General features: G+C 35.9%; 1 protein-coding gene across 1 annotated transcript in view; it reads left to right on the forward strand.

The window, feature by feature from the left end:
* Positions 1-243: 243 nt before the first annotated feature.
* Positions 244-20,267, forward strand: part of LOC115695193 (embryogenesis-associated protein EMB8) — a 32,204-nt gene continuing 12,180 nt past the window's right edge. The window contains exons 1-9 of the mRNA XM_061106473.1: positions 244-668; positions 846-935; positions 2,010-2,071; positions 2,859-2,959; positions 3,051-3,140; positions 5,550-5,672; positions 5,888-5,965; positions 12,421-12,506; positions 18,468-18,516. Of these exons, the coding sequence (XP_060962456.1) occupies positions 397-668; positions 846-935; positions 2,010-2,071; positions 2,859-2,959; positions 3,051-3,140; positions 5,550-5,672; positions 5,888-5,965; positions 12,421-12,506; positions 18,468-18,516 (951 nt within the window). The 5' untranslated portion in view covers positions 244-396. The remainder of the gene's footprint in view (positions 669-845; positions 936-2,009; positions 2,072-2,858; positions 2,960-3,050; positions 3,141-5,549; positions 5,673-5,887; positions 5,966-12,420; positions 12,507-18,467; positions 18,517-20,267) is intronic.

A 20,267-nucleotide genomic window follows, 5' to 3' on the forward strand; every position in this document is an offset into this window, starting at 1 on the left:
TTTGCGGCCGAAGGGATTGCTAGTATGTAATTACGTACCTTACGCAATAGTTAAGTATTAAAGCTACGAGATTGAATGAACCTACTACAATGTGTCTTCTGAATATATGTATTTTTAAATTAATTACAATATTACCATCTTTTTCATCTAATTTTATTTTAATTTTTATTTTGTTAAACAATTTGGAAATTATAGTAATTGGCAAAACAAAAATATATTGAAGGACTACTTTTGACTTATGCGGCCACAGATAATTGATAATTCATAATTTATTCACAGGCCAAAGTCTCTTCTAATACTATTTCATGTCATCGTCCAGACTCCAGCCTATAGGGACCTTTACTGCTATTCAAGCTCTCGGATTCTCCGTCTTTGCTCACCAACACCGTCGTCACCATGAACTGGTCCGCCATTGTTGAAAGCGACTCAATATCTTCCTCCACCAATGGCTACGCCCTTCTGCTTCGCGCTCTCTCTTTTATCCCTCTTTCCCACTACTTGCTCGCCTCTCTCGTCGCCTCGCTGGTTTTTCTCTACAATTTCCTCGAATTTCACCTCTTCGAAGACGCTTTAACCGCCTTTCGAGGCTCTCCCATTACTTTGACCTACAACTCATCCGCTCATATCTATAATGGCGTCGTTTCCAAGTGCCGGATTCTCCATGGCAGGTCGGTGAATCAAATCAAATCAAATTATTGAGTTGCTAGATTCTTAAATTTCTTTTGATTTTTCTGATTGCTTCCCGATAATGTTTAATGATTTCATTGTATTTCTTTTTTGTCGTTTTTTTTTATGTTAATTTGAACGGTGTAATAAATAATGGTCTAAGTAATTACTTTGCTCAGATATTTAGCTACGCCATGGCTGTCTAGTCCTCATATTCAGACATGTTTTCTCAATTTCTTTGGAAGGCCACCCATCTTTAGCTACAAAAGGTTGGTTTGTTTAGCTTATTCTAGTCACTTAATTACAGTTTCTAAAAGTATTGTTTTCGTCATGTTATCCACTTGAATGTTCTTTGGCAATGCTTTTCAGAGCACCATAACTATTAACTAATATAAATGTTTTTCTCTTTAGCCTTAATGATTGAATAAATTGCCTTCTCGGTTGATGAATTATTTATCTATTCGTGTGTTGGTGACTTCAGAACTTACATAGCTTTCATTGTTATGTGTACATAGCATTGAGAAATCATAGAGAAGTAATTAAAGAGGAATCAAAATTTGTTAAGTTCGTTCGGTGTCTACTATTTTATTTTTATTTTTTTATAAAAAATAGGAGTACAGGTACACATGCTTCTAACCAAGGTGATTTTGTGATTAACGTTGTTAGAAGTCAGTACTACTGTCCTTTGTAGTTTAGTTTCAGAGGACATCTTTCCCTGTATTTTTGTGATGTATTAAGTTGTTAACCAATATTTCTATAGAATACTTTGCTTATGATAGTTGCAAAACCACCATTTTCATAGATGATTTTGTTACAAAGCCATAACCAGTTTTTCTTTTTACTGGTTTATGACTCTTTATTTTTTTTGAATGTGCTATATATACTTGTTAGTATCTGAAAGGCTAGTTGGCGAAATGGCATTAGAGCCTGAATTACTGGTGCATCAAAGAATGCAGAATGCATTTTCCTCAATATTCTATACAACCCCCCCCCTCCCCCCCCTCTCCTTTTTTTTGTTATTAATTTGGGGATATTTGTAAACTACTCAGGATAGGCTGTTGGGATATAATTGGATGTTATCTTACATTAGCAACTATTATATGTTTTATTCATTTTTTTTTTCTAAATTCCCCTCCCTTTTCTTTTGCTTTAGCCGGTTGGGTGGCATTTGGAGTTAGTGTATGATGGCTCAGAGCTTTTGCTTATGATCTATTACTTATAGTGGGCCTCTAGCTTTTACTTAGTTTTTCTTTATGTTAAGGTTACAACTCTTTTAATAATTTTTCCCTAATTGTGTTTTAAATCATTGTTGCATCTAAGATGATATGATTATTCTCTCCCAGAGAGCTCTTCACCGCTGCTGATGGTGGGACGATTGCCTTGGACTGGCTAAGGAGTTCTGATGGTAACTTTGAAGTATTTGCTCTATGAAAATAAAATGTATTGCTATGTATTACACAAAAAACGGAAGAAAAAGAAGTCAAGTAGAAGGAAGCACTCACACACATACCGATACATACAAATGCAGGCCTAGTGAATTGGGCCAGTATTACATTTTTTTTCTACCCAAAGAAAAGTAGAAAGGACAATTAAATGTCTTCAAGTTAAATGAAACAAACTGTGTTGGGCTTGTATATATTTGATTAGCTATGGATATTCTTTTTATGATGCACATCTGGTCGGTGTACGTCTCTCTCAATTATTGTTTGGTGCATTGTGGTAGGCACTTGTGTCTATTGTCCATTAGCCTAGTGCTCTAACAGTTGCTTAAGGTCATCTCCAACAGACGTTCAGTTTTAAGATTGTAAATTTGGTTTTTTTTTTTCGTAATATCTGGGTTCTCCTTTATATCTCTCCTCTTGTATGTGTGATTCTTGGATGAATGTTTCTCAGACCTTAGCTTCTTATCACTGTGGCTTTGGTTTGTAAACTTTTTATTTTGCATAAAGTATATGCTTTTATGTTTGACTCCCGCATAGCTTTGAGTTATTGTCAATGTCACAATTAGAATGCATATGCCTCTGTTTACACGTGAACATTGAGTAGCCTAGCTGGGTGGGCAGTTTTTTCAGCTTCTTATGATATTGGTTTAATTCAAGTTTCATCACTTTTTCCTTTTCAAGTATTATAGCCTTGTGTGAAATGCTTTTGGAATATACATTTTTGTTGTTAATGTATTTGAGATTTTACAGTTCCTGATGGTGGGTTTCACATAAATAATGCTACTTCTGACAATGACACAACTCCGATTGTGGTGGTAATTCCTGGTTTAACCAGTGACTCCACGTCTGCTGTAAGTTCTCTGCTGCACGTCTTGACCTTATAACTTGGTTATATTTTTTGGTCATCATCATCGTCATCATCGTTGTGTTTATTATTTGCAGTATCTAAAGCACCTCGCTTTTAGTATAGCAAAAAGTGGATGGAATGTAGTTGTCAGCAACCACAGAGGTCTGGGTGGCGTTTCAATTACTGTGAGTAGCTCTTGAATATTAAAATACTATTTCTTAATTGTTGTGTAGCATTTCAATTTCCATATAAGTTTTTAATTTTTTTCTTTCTAAGATTGAAACTAGGCTCACTGCTAAACCCACAAAATTTAGGGATCAGGAAACTAAGTAACTAATATTATTATGCTTAGTGCATAGAAAAAGTACCTCTTTTTACACTAGATAATATTAATTTTAGTCATGATTAGAAGAATGTGAATAGTAATTAAATAGAAAAATTTACATAATAGACAAAAAATTGAAAAAAATTACAAAAATACGTCAACACGATTTTTTTTATTTTTATTCTTTAAACTTTTTTATTTACAAATAAATCTTTAGTAAAAACAATAAACCGTTTTTTTGGTTGTTTTATAGTTCACATGATGTTATTTGTTTGGTTATTTTTTAGTTGATTTATAGTTGTCGCGAGGTTGGTTTCTTGTTGTTTTTTAGTTGTTTTTTTACTTTCTGCTGAGCAAAGTTTATTTTTGTAATTTTAAAACTTTCAAGCGTATTTTTATAAATAAAAACTTTAGGTCGTAAAATTGTAAATAAAACATAAAAAAAATGTATTTTTGAAAGTTCCCCAATTTGAATATCACTGATGCTGTGTAAAAATTAAGAATTTTCACATAAATGAGAGACATTTCCTAGAAAGAAATAGAATTTTGAATAGTAGGAATTTTCTACTCTCATGAGCATAGAATAGGTACAACAAACAAAACAAATGATGTGAACTCTATTCTTATCTATACTTCACTGAAGTAAAAGTAAAATGTTTTTCTTTCTTTTCTATTTTGAGTTCTTATTTTTAACATTTTTCCACATCTTTTTTGTTTCTTATAGAAGAGAGTAGACATGTCATTGTCTAGTCTTGTAATCTTTTGGTTTAAATTTCATAAACTTTCTTTTTTTACAGTAAATATCCTTATGGCTGCGGTTGAACATTGTGAACTTTATTCACAAGTTTTGGCAATATTTGTCACCTGCTTTTACTCTGGCCCTTTACATGTTTGGGGTTTTGTCTATTATGGGATGTTTGCTGCAGCTGGGTTAGTCTTTCTCAGTGCAAGGTTCTGATTTCTGAAGGAGCCTTTATTTTATGGACTTGTACTGTGTTTTTCCTTTTCTTGGGTGCTGTGTTGTAAAGGAATGCTGGTACTTTTATTATAAAGCTCGAGAAGAGCTGTTTCTTTGGGATAAAGATAGGTTTTCAGCTTCTTTATGATCTTCAGTGCTTAGATGATATAGAAAATCAAGTGTCAGGTTGTTACGTGACTTTAAAATATGGAGTGTTTTGTCACTTTCCTTTCACTCATCTTTTAATAGATTTGGGATTTCTCTCTCAACATTTTTGGCTTTGTTGTAATTGAGTTGGTATTTTTTTTTTTTGAGAAAAACTTGGTCTCACTAAAAACAGGAAATGTTATTGATGAATAGTTTCAGTCAATACAATAGGAGCAATAGAATGAGGGTAGCCAGGCCAACACAACTTATGCTCATCCTCCCCCAACACTAGTTCAGCTAAAGAGTAACCCCATTAGCCAACCTAGGACAATCAATAAACTGAACACCAAAGACCATTACAAATCAAAATGACATTTCTAACAATAGATCCTAGATGGGAATCATCACAATGCTTAGCTTTCAACGCATTAAAAACAACTTGGCAATCTGACTTAATAATTAGACTCAAATAACCCAAGAGTTTACACAACTGTAACCCCTTAAGGATTGAAATAGCTTCTGCAATAGCTGATTCCACCTTGGGAAAAGCGGGCCAAATAGCAGAAGCACGAACCTCGCCTACGGAGTCACGAAGGACAACCTTGTTACCCATTTTTTTTGGTCTCGGCCTTGAGCAGAGCATACACATTCATCTTCAATAACCCCCAGCCGGGGGAGTCCACGTGGGGCGAGGGCCGTCCTAGCTACTTATTTGCTCCACTAACCCGATCATGATAGTCAATGGCCCAAGTGACAACTAGTTTCACTTTAAGCGTAACTTGTTCATGCAAAACTTGTTCCTAGCAAACTAGATACACCACAAACACAATCATCATCTGTTCGAGCTCTATTTGGGAAAGACATGATGTAAGTGAAGCAAAAAAGAGTCGAAAGAATCATGAGAAGAAGCCGTCACAGTTGGGGTTTTATTTATAGGCACACTTTCCTACTTTTTCTTTTGGTTGTACTTTTTAGTATATAGTTTTAATTTTTCATTCAATACAGGCACGAAAGTGAATGTTCTCAATTTGACATGTAGTGCCTTCTTAATGTTTGTTTAAAGTGAACGATTGCTTATGTTGTTATTCATCTCTTTTGCTAAAAATTTTCAATTTTTCTTGATTTGTTTTTGTTAACAGTTTGTTTTTATGTAAAATTTTACAGTCTGATTGCTTTTACAATGCTGGATGGACAGAAGATTTACGCATAATTATCAATCATCTTCATAATAAATACTCGAAAGCTCCTTTATTTACAGTTGGAACTAGCATTGGGGCCAATGTTCTGGTATTCTCACTTTTTAAAGCATTATGGAAATATTTAGCACTAAGTTTATCATATTTTTTTGACTTATAGACTTGATTCTTTCAAGTACTCAATATAAATGAGCATGAATACACATGTTTTAAAAGTTTGATTTCAACAGGAACATTTCAATGTGTTGTGAAAACCTTGACTTATATATATATTTATACCTTACCCCTTAAATATTTTTCTTGCAGGTAAAGTATCTTGGTGAGGATGGTGATAATGTTCCTGTTGCTGGAGCTGTGGCTATCTGCTCCCCTTGGGACCTTTTGGTTAGTGTGCTGACTTGGTGCATGTCCTTGTAATTATTATAACATTTAAAGTAGCATCATTATTCATCTAGTATTTCCAATTTTTGTTTAACTTTACACTCGTATCCAATGTGTATGGTGAGCTACCTGATTTGATTCTCCTATTAGTTCTATGGGGATCCACAGTCTATTGATTTTACATTGCGGTTCTCTTATTTAGTGCAAGGATACATTTTTTTAGTTCCAACACCCATCTCCATAGCGATTTTATTGATTGATTGGAAATTGGGAAAATCAAATCCCTAAGATTTGGTGATTTGTTGTAATTTATTCAGTGTATATTTAGTTTCCTAATTGATAGGATTAGTATTAATTTTATATTTATGTATTATATACCCTAATTCCTATAAATGTACTCTAATTTGATACATCATAATATTATAAATTTCAAATATATCGTTATGGTATCAGAGCTGAAGGTCTTTCATCTCTGAAAGTCTTCAATTGTCCATTACCATTTTTTTTGACGATCAATCCATAAATCTCATGAGATATTCCAAGATATATGAAGACCAACCACAAGTCACTAACCAGGTGTACGACAGTTGACTCTCAAGTGAGGTTATTGTTCCCGACCAGGCACACATCAGTCAACGTTCAGGTGAGATCACCATCACCGACCAGAAGGCTCTCTCAGGCGCACAATAGTCTTTGTTAGTCGTAGAAAAGCTCCATGACCTAAGCATACACTCAAAGTCATCTCTATTTTTTTTTGTGATGTCGACCATTGGAGATACCACCTCTTAGACCAATGAAGCAACAACTCAGTCCCAGACTACTCCAACACTCTCTAGTGGCTCCATTGGTTCCCTTTACAGTCATGACAGTGGTTCCATTCAGATAAAAAATCATAAACTTGAAGGAAAAAATTACTTACAACGGGCTCAATCTGTCAAAATTGTAATATGTGGTCGCGGTAAACTTGGTTACATTACTCGTGATCTTCTCACACCTTCTCCGATTGATCCATCCTATAAAGTATGGCAAGCTGAAATTTCAATTGTACTTGCTTGGCTTACTAATTCTATGGATCCGAAAATCAGCAGCAAGTATCTGTTTTACAAGATGGCTAAAGTATTGTGAGATGCTGCTAGAAAAATGAATTCCGACCTTGGGAATGCATCACAAATATTTGAGATTCGAACAAAACTCAAAGAGATCAAACAAGGTAATAATACTATGACTCAATATTTCTCAAACTTACAAGATTTGTGGCAGGAACTCAATTTGTATCTTGAGACTGCCTCTCCATCTTGGCTGTAGTATTATACACCGAAAACAGTTAGAAAAAGAACATGTTTTCGAATTCCTTACGTGGGCGTTTGGTCGATCGTTTACCATTTCCTGATACCAAAGAAGCTCTCTTTGAAGTTCGTCTTGAAGAAGCTCGTCGCCATGTTATGCTCACTCATTCTGAGGTTTAGAATTCCGAAATGCTTGAAAGTTCAGCCCGTGCTTCTAACAGGTACAAATATCCATCCAATAGTAAGCCTAATTGTGACTCTCGACCAAATCGAAAGGGTGAAAGGCCATGGTGTGATCATTGTTAGTGTCACGGACATTCTCGCTCTACTTGTTGGGAAATACATGGAAAACCAGCCAAATGGACTCCTCGACGTCCTAGTGGCTGCAAGGCATATCAAGCTCATGACACAAACAACCCTGAAATTCTACCACCTGCCGCATCATCTCCATTCAGTAAGGAACAACTTGACCATTTACATGCTAATCTGAATCAATCCTCCCAAAAATCTTCATCTGGTTTAGGATTGCATAGTGCATCTTGCTCTGGTGTACACTGGTAATTTCTCGTCTACCCAAAAGGACTCTCAAACACTATGGCTTATTGATTCAGGTACTTTTGATCATATGACAAGTTTATATTCTTTGTTTGAATCCTATACTCCGTGTCCTAATCGTTCCAGTGTCAAAATAGCAGATGGCACGCTTTCTCCTATTGCAGGAATTGGTACCATTAGATTGTCCAATAATTTAGTTCTCAAATCAGCCCTTGATGCCCCTTCTTTGAAATGCAATCTAATTTCTATTAGTAAATTGATTGATAATCTTTGCCTTACTAAATTTCTACCTTATTCTTCTCAATTTTAGGAACTATCCTCCGAGAGGACGATTGGCAGTGCTAGAATTCACGGTGGCCTTTATTTCTTTGAAGATTGTCAACAAATAACACAACAACCTAGTTTCTCTAGTTTGGGTTCTAGTTTATCTAAATCTGATCCTATTTTAAATTATGTTTCTATTTCAAACTATGATAAAATTATGTTATGGCATTTTCGACTTGGACATCCAAATTTTTCATATTCAAAACATTTGTTTCCATCGTTGTTTGTCAATCATAACTTTGATTCTTTACAATGTGATATATGTCAATTAGCTAAGCATACACGAGCTATTTTTGCTCAAAAAGAGTATATACCAACCAACCCTTTCTCTTTAGTCCACAATGATCTATGGGGACCTTCAAAGGTAACCACCTCTAATGGTCATCGTTGGTTTATCACATTTGTTGATGATCACACACGTCTTACTTGGGTTTATCTACTCAAACACAAATTTGGCACATATCATGTGTTTCAAACCTTTCATGCCATGATTCAAACACAATTTTAGTCATCTATTCGTGTGTTACGAACAGATAATGGCACTAAATATTTTTTTTTTGAAAGAGAGAAAAGATCCTTTTGTCATTGACAGGATCCTTCCCGATAATATTAGAAGCCTCCCTTGTGGTGGAAGAAAACCATGGTTACAATTAATAACAAAACATAACTTCTAGGGCCAAAGTACACCCCACTTTGCCTCAGAAAAAAGGAGGATAGATACAACCATCTACAGCCCCTATACAATTGTTTTCCATTCTCTACACAAATCTAAAAAGGATAGGTCCTCAAAATGTTTAGTTCGAAAGACCCAAGTAGCTGTCCAAAATTTAACTTGCTCCCACACATCCTCTTCTGATTTAGTAGTCCCTTCAAAGATTCTGGCATTAAATATTTCAATTCTATCTTAGGACCCTACCTGTCTCAAAAAGGTATTATTCACCAGAGTTCATTTGTTGATACTCCCCAACAAAATGGTATTGCTGAATGCAAGAATCGTCACCTCCTAGAAGTGGCACGGGCCCTGATGTTCACTATGCATGCTCTTAAATACTCGTGGGGAGATGCTGTTCTTATTGCCGCTTATCTCATTAACCGTCTTCCAAGTCACCCACTTAGCTTTAAAACACCATATCATATTCTCAGTACTTCATATCCTCATTTCTCTTTCAACAATCTTCCTGCTAAAACATTTGGTGGGACTGCCTTTGTTCATATATGTTATCCCAAATTTTGTCCACTTGACGTGGCATGTCCACGTAAGCCAAAGACAGAGTACAGGTGGAGTACTGCCCTGCCAGTAGCAGAATAGAGCCTTCATGCAAGATATAGCAAAACCGTTAAGCAGCAACCGAAGGGAGTGAAGCGAGCCCTCAAGGAGCTGTACCAACATCCTTGGCTGGCCAAGAGAAGCCTATAGGCTGGCCAGGGTAAGCCTATAGGCCGGCCAGGGTCTGTGCACAAGCTGGCTAGCCAAGAAGTGACTTCCGGACCAAGGGAGCTTTCGTTCAACTAAGGGAACCTGACCTCTTCAAGGAAACAATGTACAGAGCTGTCTTTTCAACTTGCAAAAGGCTGGTCTCCACACTCAAAGGCTGACCTCCTCTTGGTGGAGCTACAGTGACCTGTTAGGTCCTGGCAGGACCATGGTCGGCCAGGATTGACCTGGAAGGATCATGGCCGGCCAGACTTCCCTTGTAGGCCTATGGACGACTAAGATTGACCTGGTAGGACTCCATGCACAACTCTACACGTGGATACAAGCATGGGCTGCGAATTGGGCCCTAAAAGCCCAATAGACTGGCTGAAGAATATCTAGAATTAAGGGCATTTTGGTCTTTTGTAAATACCTAGCTAACTATCCTATTTTCAAGGGATTTGAATTGTAAACCTAGGGTTTAGGCCTCCTATATAAAGGCCTTAACCTCTAGCTTAAAACCTAATTTCTGTAGGTTGCCTCTAAGTTACTTAGCCTCCATATAGCTCTGAGTCTCTCTCTCTCTCTCTCTCTCTCTCTCTCTCTCTCTCTCTCTCTCTCTCTCTCTCTCTCTTGTACACACCCATTTGGGCTCTTCATCTCTCTCACACGCCTACTCTAGGCTTGCCGACACCCTAGGCTGGCCAACCCCCTAGGCTGTCAACACTTGAGATCTGCCTACTGATTCATATTTTCTAATCTTAAGGGTGCTATAGCAGATCTCACCTATAGTGATCTGGATAGTATTTTCCTTGGTATAAATACAACTAAAAGGGGAGTAGGTCATTACTCGCTACCACAAGGGGGCCGAACCTCTATAACAAATCTCTGTGTTTATTGTTTTTTCAATCTATTTGTTTGACACGTGGCCAACATCAGATCTATACGACCCAACTGTCAGTTGATCGTTTTTTGAGGTCAACAATATTCACTCGAAAACTCGCACGAAACTTGATCCTCGAGCCACTAAAACTGTGTTTATTGGTTATTCTTCTACTCATAAAGGTTTCAGTGTTTTTGTCCCCTCACAAAGAAAATCTATCTCACGAGATGCCACATTCTTTGAAAACACTCCATATTTCACTCCCACCTCGCTTTACGGGGAGAATGATAATTAAGAAGTTCTGTGGTATAACCACCTCTCTTGTCATTAAAGAGCTGACTAACCACCAACTTCCTTTCTAATTCTCTGGAGAGGTTATGAAAGATGGTGCTCAAGAGGTGTGGCTGTTTTGAGTGAGGAATAATGCCATCCTCCAATTCCTGGGTTGAGCTTTGGAACGCATGTACTCCTAAGTTTTTGTTGAAAGAATCTCTCTTTTGGATAAGGATTCTTTTGTTTAAAACTGGGATTAATTGCAGGGTATAGGTCTTTCCATTCTATATCCCCTCGACTGCAAGTAGCAGCTGTAACAGTGGTTTTCTCCTTGTATTTCAATTTCGGGATTGGCTTCATCGAATCTTTTACAATACTGACCCAAGACTTTGATTCTACTGGCCTTTTATTTCTGAATTTGGTCGCCTTCTCTTGATATTCTGACTCGTATCCCTTCTCAAAACACCATTTAAACTTTTTGCGAACTCATTCCATCCCCTGACATTTCTTTTCTCTGGTATGATGACCATATACTATTGTTTTTAAGAACCAATAACTTGATGAACACCCTTCTCCTATTTTTGAAACTCTCCAAAAAGTTGTTTGAACTGTTGCAAAAAGTCCTCTTGAAGTTCCCCTCTAACTTCCTTTTTTTTTTTTCCAATTCCTCCATAGTTTTGATTGTCCATGTTGCAGCATCCAATGGCTTCGCTATCTCGAAACCCGACAACCTAGTTCTTTCGCATATTCTGATGGAGCCTCCATCATTCGATAAGATAAGCATGAAAGCTTTATGAGTAGTTCTAAAACTTCAGTATCTATGGAATCCTGCTTCCCAAAAGAAACTGGATAATTTTGTAGGCCAAACTAGTGGGGTTATGACCCCTTTTCTTCCCAAAGCCAATGGGGGTTTGGTGCCTACCATGGCTGGAAGGGCCACGATAATCCCCCATAACGTGCATGAAAAAACTCAAAAGTAGGAGAGAGAAGAAAGCACAATTAGTTATTTAGCTGAGCTTTTTAAGTGGGTATGTGTCATCTGGAAGTCATTAGTGATGTTCTTAGCAAGGTCTATTAAATTCGACTTTGAGAGAGTAGTAGACAAGTTGGGTACATGGGGCCCACTTGCGGTGAATTTGACTGCCGGACTTTGGGGTTTTGCAAATCGGCGACTGGGCAATCCGTCTATGTGGGCAGTGAGAATAAACTCACACTCCAATTGGGGTTTCTGAAAAAGGGACCCTACACTCGAACTCTAATTTTTTATTATGAATCTTATTGTAGAATTTCGAATCACAATTTTAAGTATTGCTCTGATACCATATAAAGAACGGTGAATAGAATTGTGTATATTATTCATGTAAATGTCTTATATTTATACAACTTAAGAAAAACTAAAATAGGAAAGTATAAGAGAAAATATGAAACGAAATAATTACAATTGATCCTATCTTCTAACTAATTTACCATTAATATTCTAACATCTATAGATCTTATTGTGATACTAAAAATGAAGATCATACTAAAATAAATATTATTCTTCCTTTCATACTCCAGAACTTTGCATACTAGAAGTTAAGATCATATTGAGTTAATACAAATATATGTCATGACTATTTATCCTAATATTTCTTACTTGGACTAACTTAGCTTTTTTATTGTTCATTACTTAGAACTTCATGTGAAGATATATGCTCATTAGTTATATTTCTATCTTTTGCAGATTGGTGACAGATTTATACGTCGTAGGTTCGTGCAAAAGTTTTATGACAGAGCGCTTACCATTGGCCTTCAAGGCTACGCAAAATTGTACGTGCATTTTCCTTTGCAATTTAGTGGATAGACAATGGAGTCTTATTATTATAATGAATAAAAAATTATTTTTCTTCCTGAACTCTATCACTTATATGATTGTGCCCCCTGTAATATTAGCGTTGTCAAAAATCCCTTAAATTTTATCAGATAGTAAAAATTAAGATTTTGTTAAAGAATAAAACTATTTTGGCTCCTAAACTTTGTCATTTATATGATTGTGGCCCTTGTAATAGTAGTATTGTTAAAAATGTTCCTTTAACTTTATCAATTAGTAAAAGTTAAGGTGTATGTTAAACTTTTGTAATTGATTATACGATTTAAAAATAAAAGAGCTATTAAATTTTACAAAGAAATTTTATAAAAAATACAATGAAACTAATTTATAATGAAAACCCCATTTTAATGTGAAAATTATATTTGTAAACTAAACTTTCTAAAAAAAAAAAACTTAAAACTAATTTGATTACCAAAGAAAAAAAGTTGAAACATAGAATATATTAAAGATTAAATCAAAATAAAATTTTGTAAAGTTTATTTTTATTTTAGTTTGCTTAGGTAGAAAATTAAATTAGACAATATAATGCCACATCAATAAGATAACTAAGAAAATTAACAGAATAGCATAATACTAATTTTTGATAACTGTCTAAAGTTTAAGGAGTATATTTAATATCCATATAAGTACATTGGCTTGATTTTTTAGTTAACAAAGTTCATGATTTTTTAAACAAAACTGACTTGGTGTTAGAATATTAACTGTATATTAGTTGTAAAAATTAGGGTAACTGTGTTTAATAGTTTCCTATTTGTATTTAGTAGTTTCCCATTTAGTCTTCTAGCTTTGTATATAAATATATACTATTCAATGGAATATAATACACAATTCTATTCACCATTCTGTACATGGTATTAGAGCCATACTTAGAATGATAATTGTAATTCGAAATTAGGGTTCATAAACAAACAAAAAAAAGAGATTAGGGTTGTTTTTCGGAAACCCTATTTGGAGTGAAAGTTTATTCTCACCGCCCACATAGAAGGAATGCCCAGTTACCGAACTACAAAACCCCAAATTCTGGCATCTAGATTCACCGCGCGTGGGCGCCGCCATTTTTCGATGTCCAGATTCCCACGCGCCGACGCGTGAGGGCGCGTCCGACATCTTCTTCGGTGACAGTCAACACCCGTCACACTCTCGGTCGTTCCTCGTCCTCCTTGCATCGGTCTCCAGCGGTTCTTGGTAGTTTGTGGTTTGATACTTTTGCCTTATTCGTGTTTGGGTGTTCATTCTTTTGTGTTTGCTTTCTTTTTTCTTTCAATTGTTTTTGATTTCGAGATTATGGCAGAGATAAAATCAGATTCGAAATCAATCGTAGTTTCTGATGTGGTTCCCGTGATGTCTAAAATCACGGACCATAAATTGATTGATTCAAATTATTTGAAATGGAGTAAGACGATTCAACTGTATTTGAGGAGTATTGACAAAGAAGATCACTTGACTGATGATCCTTCCAAAGAAAAAGACGATTAAAGGAAAATATGGCTCCATGAGGATGCTCGCTTGTTCCTTCAAATTTGAAATTCTATTGATAAAGAGGTAATTAGTTTGATTAATCATTGTGAATTAGTTAAAGAACTAATAGATTACTTGGAGTTTTTGTATTCTGGCAAAGACAACATATGTCACATATATGATGTTTGCAAAGTCTTTTATCGTGCGAAAGAACAAGTCTCTTATGAGTTACTTTATGGCATTTAAAAAAATATATGAAGAGCTTAATGTATTATTGCCATTTAGTCCTAATGTGAAAGTTCAACAGCACCAACGAGAGCAGATGGCTATTATGAGTTTTCTTGTAGGACTCTCATCTGAATTTGACTCTGCAAAGTCACAAGTTCTCTCTGGTTCTGATGTCTCCTCCTTACAAGATGTGTTTACTCGTGTTCTTCGCACAGGAACTACCTCTCTAGCTCCTCTTAATAGTGCCTTGGTGAGTTGTAGTAATTTTGCACCAGGAAAAAACTCTACTTCAAGCGGATACAAAAGAGGTAATTCACAAAGACCTGATAATCGAACACCAGATTCTGGGAGCATCATGTGCAACTATTGTAAGAAACTAGGTCACACCAAGTTTGAGTGTAGGAAGTTACAGTACAAAAATCGACAACAAGACTCTGCTAAAATTGCTATCACTAGTGATGCATCTGACAAATCAGTCTTTACCAAGTTCTCAAGGTATCAGGATACACTTAAGTCTTCATCTCCTTCTGTAACTGCGATTGCCGATTCAGGTAACTCTAATGCATGCCTTCTTTCCAAATCCTCAAAATGGGTCATTGATTCTGATGCCACAAATCATATGACGGGTAATTCTAGTTTCTTTTCAACTTTTCAGTCTCATAGTCTCACTTCTATTGTTACCTTAGCTGATGGATTATCATCTTCTGTTCTTGGATTTGGCAGTGTTGTTCCTACACCTCTGCTCACTGTGTCATCTGTCTTACGTTTACCTAATTTATTCTTTAATTTGCTTCTTGTTAGTCAACTCTCTCGTAATCTAAATTGTTGCATCTTATTCTTTCCCGATCATTGTTTGTTTCAGGATCTTATGACGAAGAATATTATTGGTAAAAGATATGAATCTGGTGGCTTGTATGTTCTTGACCCACTTCCACGAACTTCTATTGCTTGTCCGAGTGTTGCTTTCGCTTTTGAGGCTCATTGCCATTTGGGTCATCTATCCCTTCCTTTGCTGAAGAAACTTTGTCCCGAATATAGTAAGCTGTCTTCATTAGATTGTGAGTCACGTCAGTTTGCCAAACATCATCGTGTTAGTTTGAGTACTCGAGTCAATAAACATGTTAGTGTTCCTTTTGAGTTAGCTCATTCTGATATTTGAGGTCCTTCTCTTATTTTGTTTCAACTTGGATTCAAGTATTTTGTTACTTTTGTGGATGATTATTCTCGTGTAACTTGGTTATATTTAATGAAAAAATAGTTCTGAGTTGTTTTGATATTTTGTGCTTTTTATGGTGAGATTCAAATCAATTTAATGTATTTGTTCGTACTTTGAGAAGTGATAATGCCAAAGAGTACACATCTGCTCAATTTCAATCTTACATGACCTCTAATGGCATGTTGCTTGAAACTTTTTGTGTTGATACTGCACTTCAAAACAGTGTCGCAGAATGTAAAAATAGACATCTTCTTGAAACTGCACGTGCCCTCTTGTTTCAAATGAAAGTTCTTAAATCTTTTTGGGCCGATGCTATTTCTATGACATGCTTTCTTATCAATTGAATCCCATCCTCTGTACTTAATGGTGAGATCCCATTTAAAATTCTTTTTCCTAGTAAGTCATTGTTTCCAGTTGCTCCTCGGGTATTTGGCAGTGTTTGTTTTGCTCGCGATGTCTGTTCACATGTTACCAAATTAGACCCTAAGGCATTAAAGTGTGTCTTTCTTGATTATTCTCGTCTTCAGAAAGGGTATAGGTGTTATTGTCCTGATCTCAATGAATATCTTGTTTCTATTGATGTTACCTTTGTGGAAAATACACCTTATTTTTCATCTTCAACTACTTCTACTTGTCAGGAGGAGGATGCTGATTTATTGGTATATTGTGTCACATCCTCTGCGCCTAATACATGTTCTGACAAGTCTCTTGTTCCTTCACCTGTCTCGGTCATAACTCCCACAATGCCACCACCTCCACCACCTTCACCACTCTCTCAGCCTCCTATAGTGCACACCAGGCGTCCCCCTCCTCCACCTCCTGTTTCATGTCCTGCACCTGCATCTTCGTCATCTTCCCATTGCACTACGTAAAGGTTAACGTCAATGTACTTTTCCTATTTCTTCTTTTGTTTCTTATAATCATCTCTCCTCTTCTTCTTGCTCTTTTATTGCTTCTTTTGATTCTATTACTATTCCTAAAACTGTTCGTGAAGCAATGTCTCATCCTGGTTGGCTTGCTGCAATAATAAAAGAGATGAATGCTTTAGTTGCAAATAGTACTTGGGTCTTGGTTAATTTACCTTCAAGAAAACGGGCCATAGGGTGCAAATGGGTGTTTACGGTTAAATTCAATCAAGATGGAACAATTGCGTGCTTAAATGTCCGTCTTGTTGCCAAGGGTTATGCTCAAACCTATGAACTGGACTATTGTAATACTTTTTTTCCTGTTGCTAAACTCACATCTGTTCGACTGTTTATTTCTTTGGCAGCTACTCATCATTGGCCTTTGCATCAGCTTGATATTAAAAATACTTTTCTTCATGAAGATCTTGAGGAAGAAGTGTATATGGAGCAACCTCCTGAGTTTGTTGCTTAGGGGGAGTTAGGGCGAGTTTGTTGTCTTCGCAAATCTTTATATGGATTGAAACAAAGCCCTCGTGCCTTGTTTGGTAAATTTAGTCAGGCTGTTGAGAAATTAGTTTGTTGAAAAGTAAGTCAGATCATTCTGTGTTCTATAAAAGATTAACTGTTGGTATCATTTTGTTAGTAGTGTATGTTGACGACATCGTTATTACTGAAAATGATACTGAAGGTATCTCGTCCCTTAAATCTTTCATTCATACCCAATTTCACACGAAGGATTTAGGAGAATTCAATTATTTCTTGGGTATTGAAGTTACTAGGAGTAAATAAGGTGTTTTTTTGTCTCAAAAAAAGTATGTACTTGTTTTTTTAATTGAGACAGGAAAATTGGGAGCAAAACCTTGTAATGCTCCAATAAATCCAACTGTGTATCTTACACGTGACGGGGAACCATTTGAAGATCTTGAGAAATATCGCAAATTGGTTAGAAAGTTGAATTATCTAACTGTGACTCGTTTAGATATTGCATTCCTAGTTAGTGTGATTAGTCAATTTATATCTTCTCCAACACTTCATGATTGGGCGGCACTAGAACAAATTTTATATTTTTTGAAAGCACCAGGACAAGTTATAGTTTACAAGGATCATGGACATACCTAGATTGAGTGTTTCTCTAATGCAGATTGGGCAGGCTCCAAGGTAGATAGACGATTCACTTCAGGATATTATGTATTTGTTGGGGGCAATTTGATCTTTTGGAAGAATAAAAAACAAAATGTTGTGTCTAGATCCAGTGATGAATCAAAATATAGAGCTATAACACAGTTTGTGTGTGAGGTAATATGGATTTATCAGCTATTGATTGAATTCGGGTTTAAGACTTCTATTCCAACAAAATTGTGGTGTGATAATCAAGTTGCTTTTCATATTGCCTCAAATCTCGTGTTCCACGAGCAAACTAATCACATTGAGATTGATTATCATTTTGTTCGTGAGAAAATTCAATAAGGTATGATTTTATAGGATATGTGAAGACCGGAGAACAATTAGGAGATATTTTTACAAAAGCTTTGAATGGGGTGCAAGTTGATTATCTTTGTAATAAGTTGGGCATGATTAAAATCTATGCTCCAGCTTGAGGGAGAGTGTTAGAATATTAACTGTATATTAGTCGTAAAAATTAAGGTAACTTGTATTTAATAATTTTCTATTTGTATTTAGTAATTTCTCATTTAGTCTCATAACTTTGTATATAAATATATACTATTCAATAAAATATAATATAGAATTCTATTTACCATTCTCTACAGATCAAATATAGAAAAAATACGAAGTGAGATGTGTAAAAAGCCATAAGTATCCCAAAAGCAGAAAATGTGACACAAAACGTAAAAACATCAAATACAACATTACAAAATAATATTCCACTCGCTCCATGAAGTCTTATTGTTGGTGCATACCTCCATTATCCTTCAGGGATTTTTGGGCTTCAAACATCTATTTATGTGCACTTTCTCACCTTTGCTGAAAATTTGTATACAAGGCTTAAGGTCTTGTATGATAAAAATAGTAGCTTTTGAAGATGATTTTGTTAAATAACTTTGTATTATATTAATGTGAATATTATTGTGCAGACATGAGCTTCACTATTCTCGTCTTGCTAACTGGGAAGGCATTAAAAAGGTTGGCACCATCTAATTTTAATATTTTATTCATGTATGGTGTGACAAAGATATTGGAGAAGAGAACTCTTAAACACTGCTGATTTTAAATATTTAAATATTTAAATATTTTAATATTTTATATTGATATTGTTCACTAAAAGTACACAAAGAGGTATAAGTTCTTGTCAGAAAGTATCCCAACAAAGAACAAACTAGGAGCAAACAGCAATAAACTCAAAAAACATAATAGTGAATCTTCATTTTATTTCTAAAAGACAAGGATCGACTAAATCAATCATGATTGCCTCTTAATTTCTTGAATGTCATCAACTGAGAGAGGCTGATTTTCAACATTCCTCTTCGAGTTCGATAGTATACATCAAACAATCTTAGCCTGTAAATCATTTTCTTATACAAAGCTCTAGGCAATCCTTTAGATAGAATGTTTGTTGTTAGGGATGTCAATCTGGGCATTTTTTGCGGGCCGGGTTGGAGCCCCGTCCTACTATAACCGGGTTGTGATCTGGGTTTCCGCTCCGCCCTGCCTAAACTTTCGGATCAGGGCCGACCTTCCCTGGTTCAGATAATTTAAAAAAATCCCTAATCCTGATTCCCTAATTCTAATCGAATCTTAGCTTTCAAACTTAGCAGTCCTAGCACGTCTAGAAACTCTCGACTGGAACTCCTTTGCGCGACCAAAAACTCTTGACTGGAACTCCTTTACGAGGCCATGTGATATACACCTAGAGAAAGTAAAGCGGATGATGAGAACATCTGGTGTAATAGAGTTGTCATTTCTTCTTCTTCTGGTTCAGATTCTTCTTCGGTCTTCACATATTCTGTGGATATCAGACCTTAATGAATTTTTTCACGAACAAAATGACAATCAATCTCAATGTGCTTAATTCGCTCGTGGAACACGGGATTTGAGGCCATATGAAGAGCGGCTTGATTATCACACCACAATTTTGCTGGAATAGAAGTCTTAAACCCGAATTCAGTCAAAAGCGGATAAATCCATATTATCTCACACATATTGTGCCATAGCTCTATATTCTGATTCAGCACTGGATCTAGATACAACATTTTGTTTCTTATTCTTCCAAGAGATCAGATTGCCCCCAACAAATACACAATATCAAGTGGATCGTCTGTCTACCTTGGAGCCTGCCCAATTTGCATTAGAGAAACACTCAATCCGAGTATGTCCATGATCCTTGTAATCTATACCTTATCTTGGTGCTCCTTTCAAGTAACATAAAATTTACTCTAGTGCTGCCCAATAATGAATTGTTGGAGAAGACATAAGCTGACTAATGACACTAACTGGGAATGCAATATCTTGACGAATCACAGTTAGATAATTCAACTTTCCAACCAATCTGCAATATTTCTCAAGATTTTCAAATGATTCCCCGTCACGTGTAAGATGCAAAGCTGGATTCATTGGAGTATTACAAGGTTTTGCTCCCAATTTTTCTGTCTCAGTTAACAAATCAAGTACATACTTCCTTTGAGATAGAAAAATACATTGTTTACTTCGAGTAACTTCAATACCTAAGAAATACCTAAATCCTTCGTCTGAAACTGGGTATGAATGAAAGACTTAATGGAGGAGATGCCTTCAGTATCATTTCCAGTAATAACGATGTCATCAACATACATTACTATCTAAATGATGCCAGCAGTTGATCTTTTATAGAATACAGAATGATCTGAGAAAGCTAAATGGGTTTCTCCTGGGTCCCATATCACCAACCCATTACTTGA

This window comes from Cannabis sativa, chromosome X (assembly GCF_029168945.1).
Source record: "Cannabis sativa cultivar Pink pepper isolate KNU-18-1 chromosome X, ASM2916894v1, whole genome shotgun sequence".
In the NCBI taxonomy this organism is placed as follows: Eukaryota; Viridiplantae; Streptophyta; class Magnoliopsida; order Rosales; family Cannabaceae; genus Cannabis; species Cannabis sativa.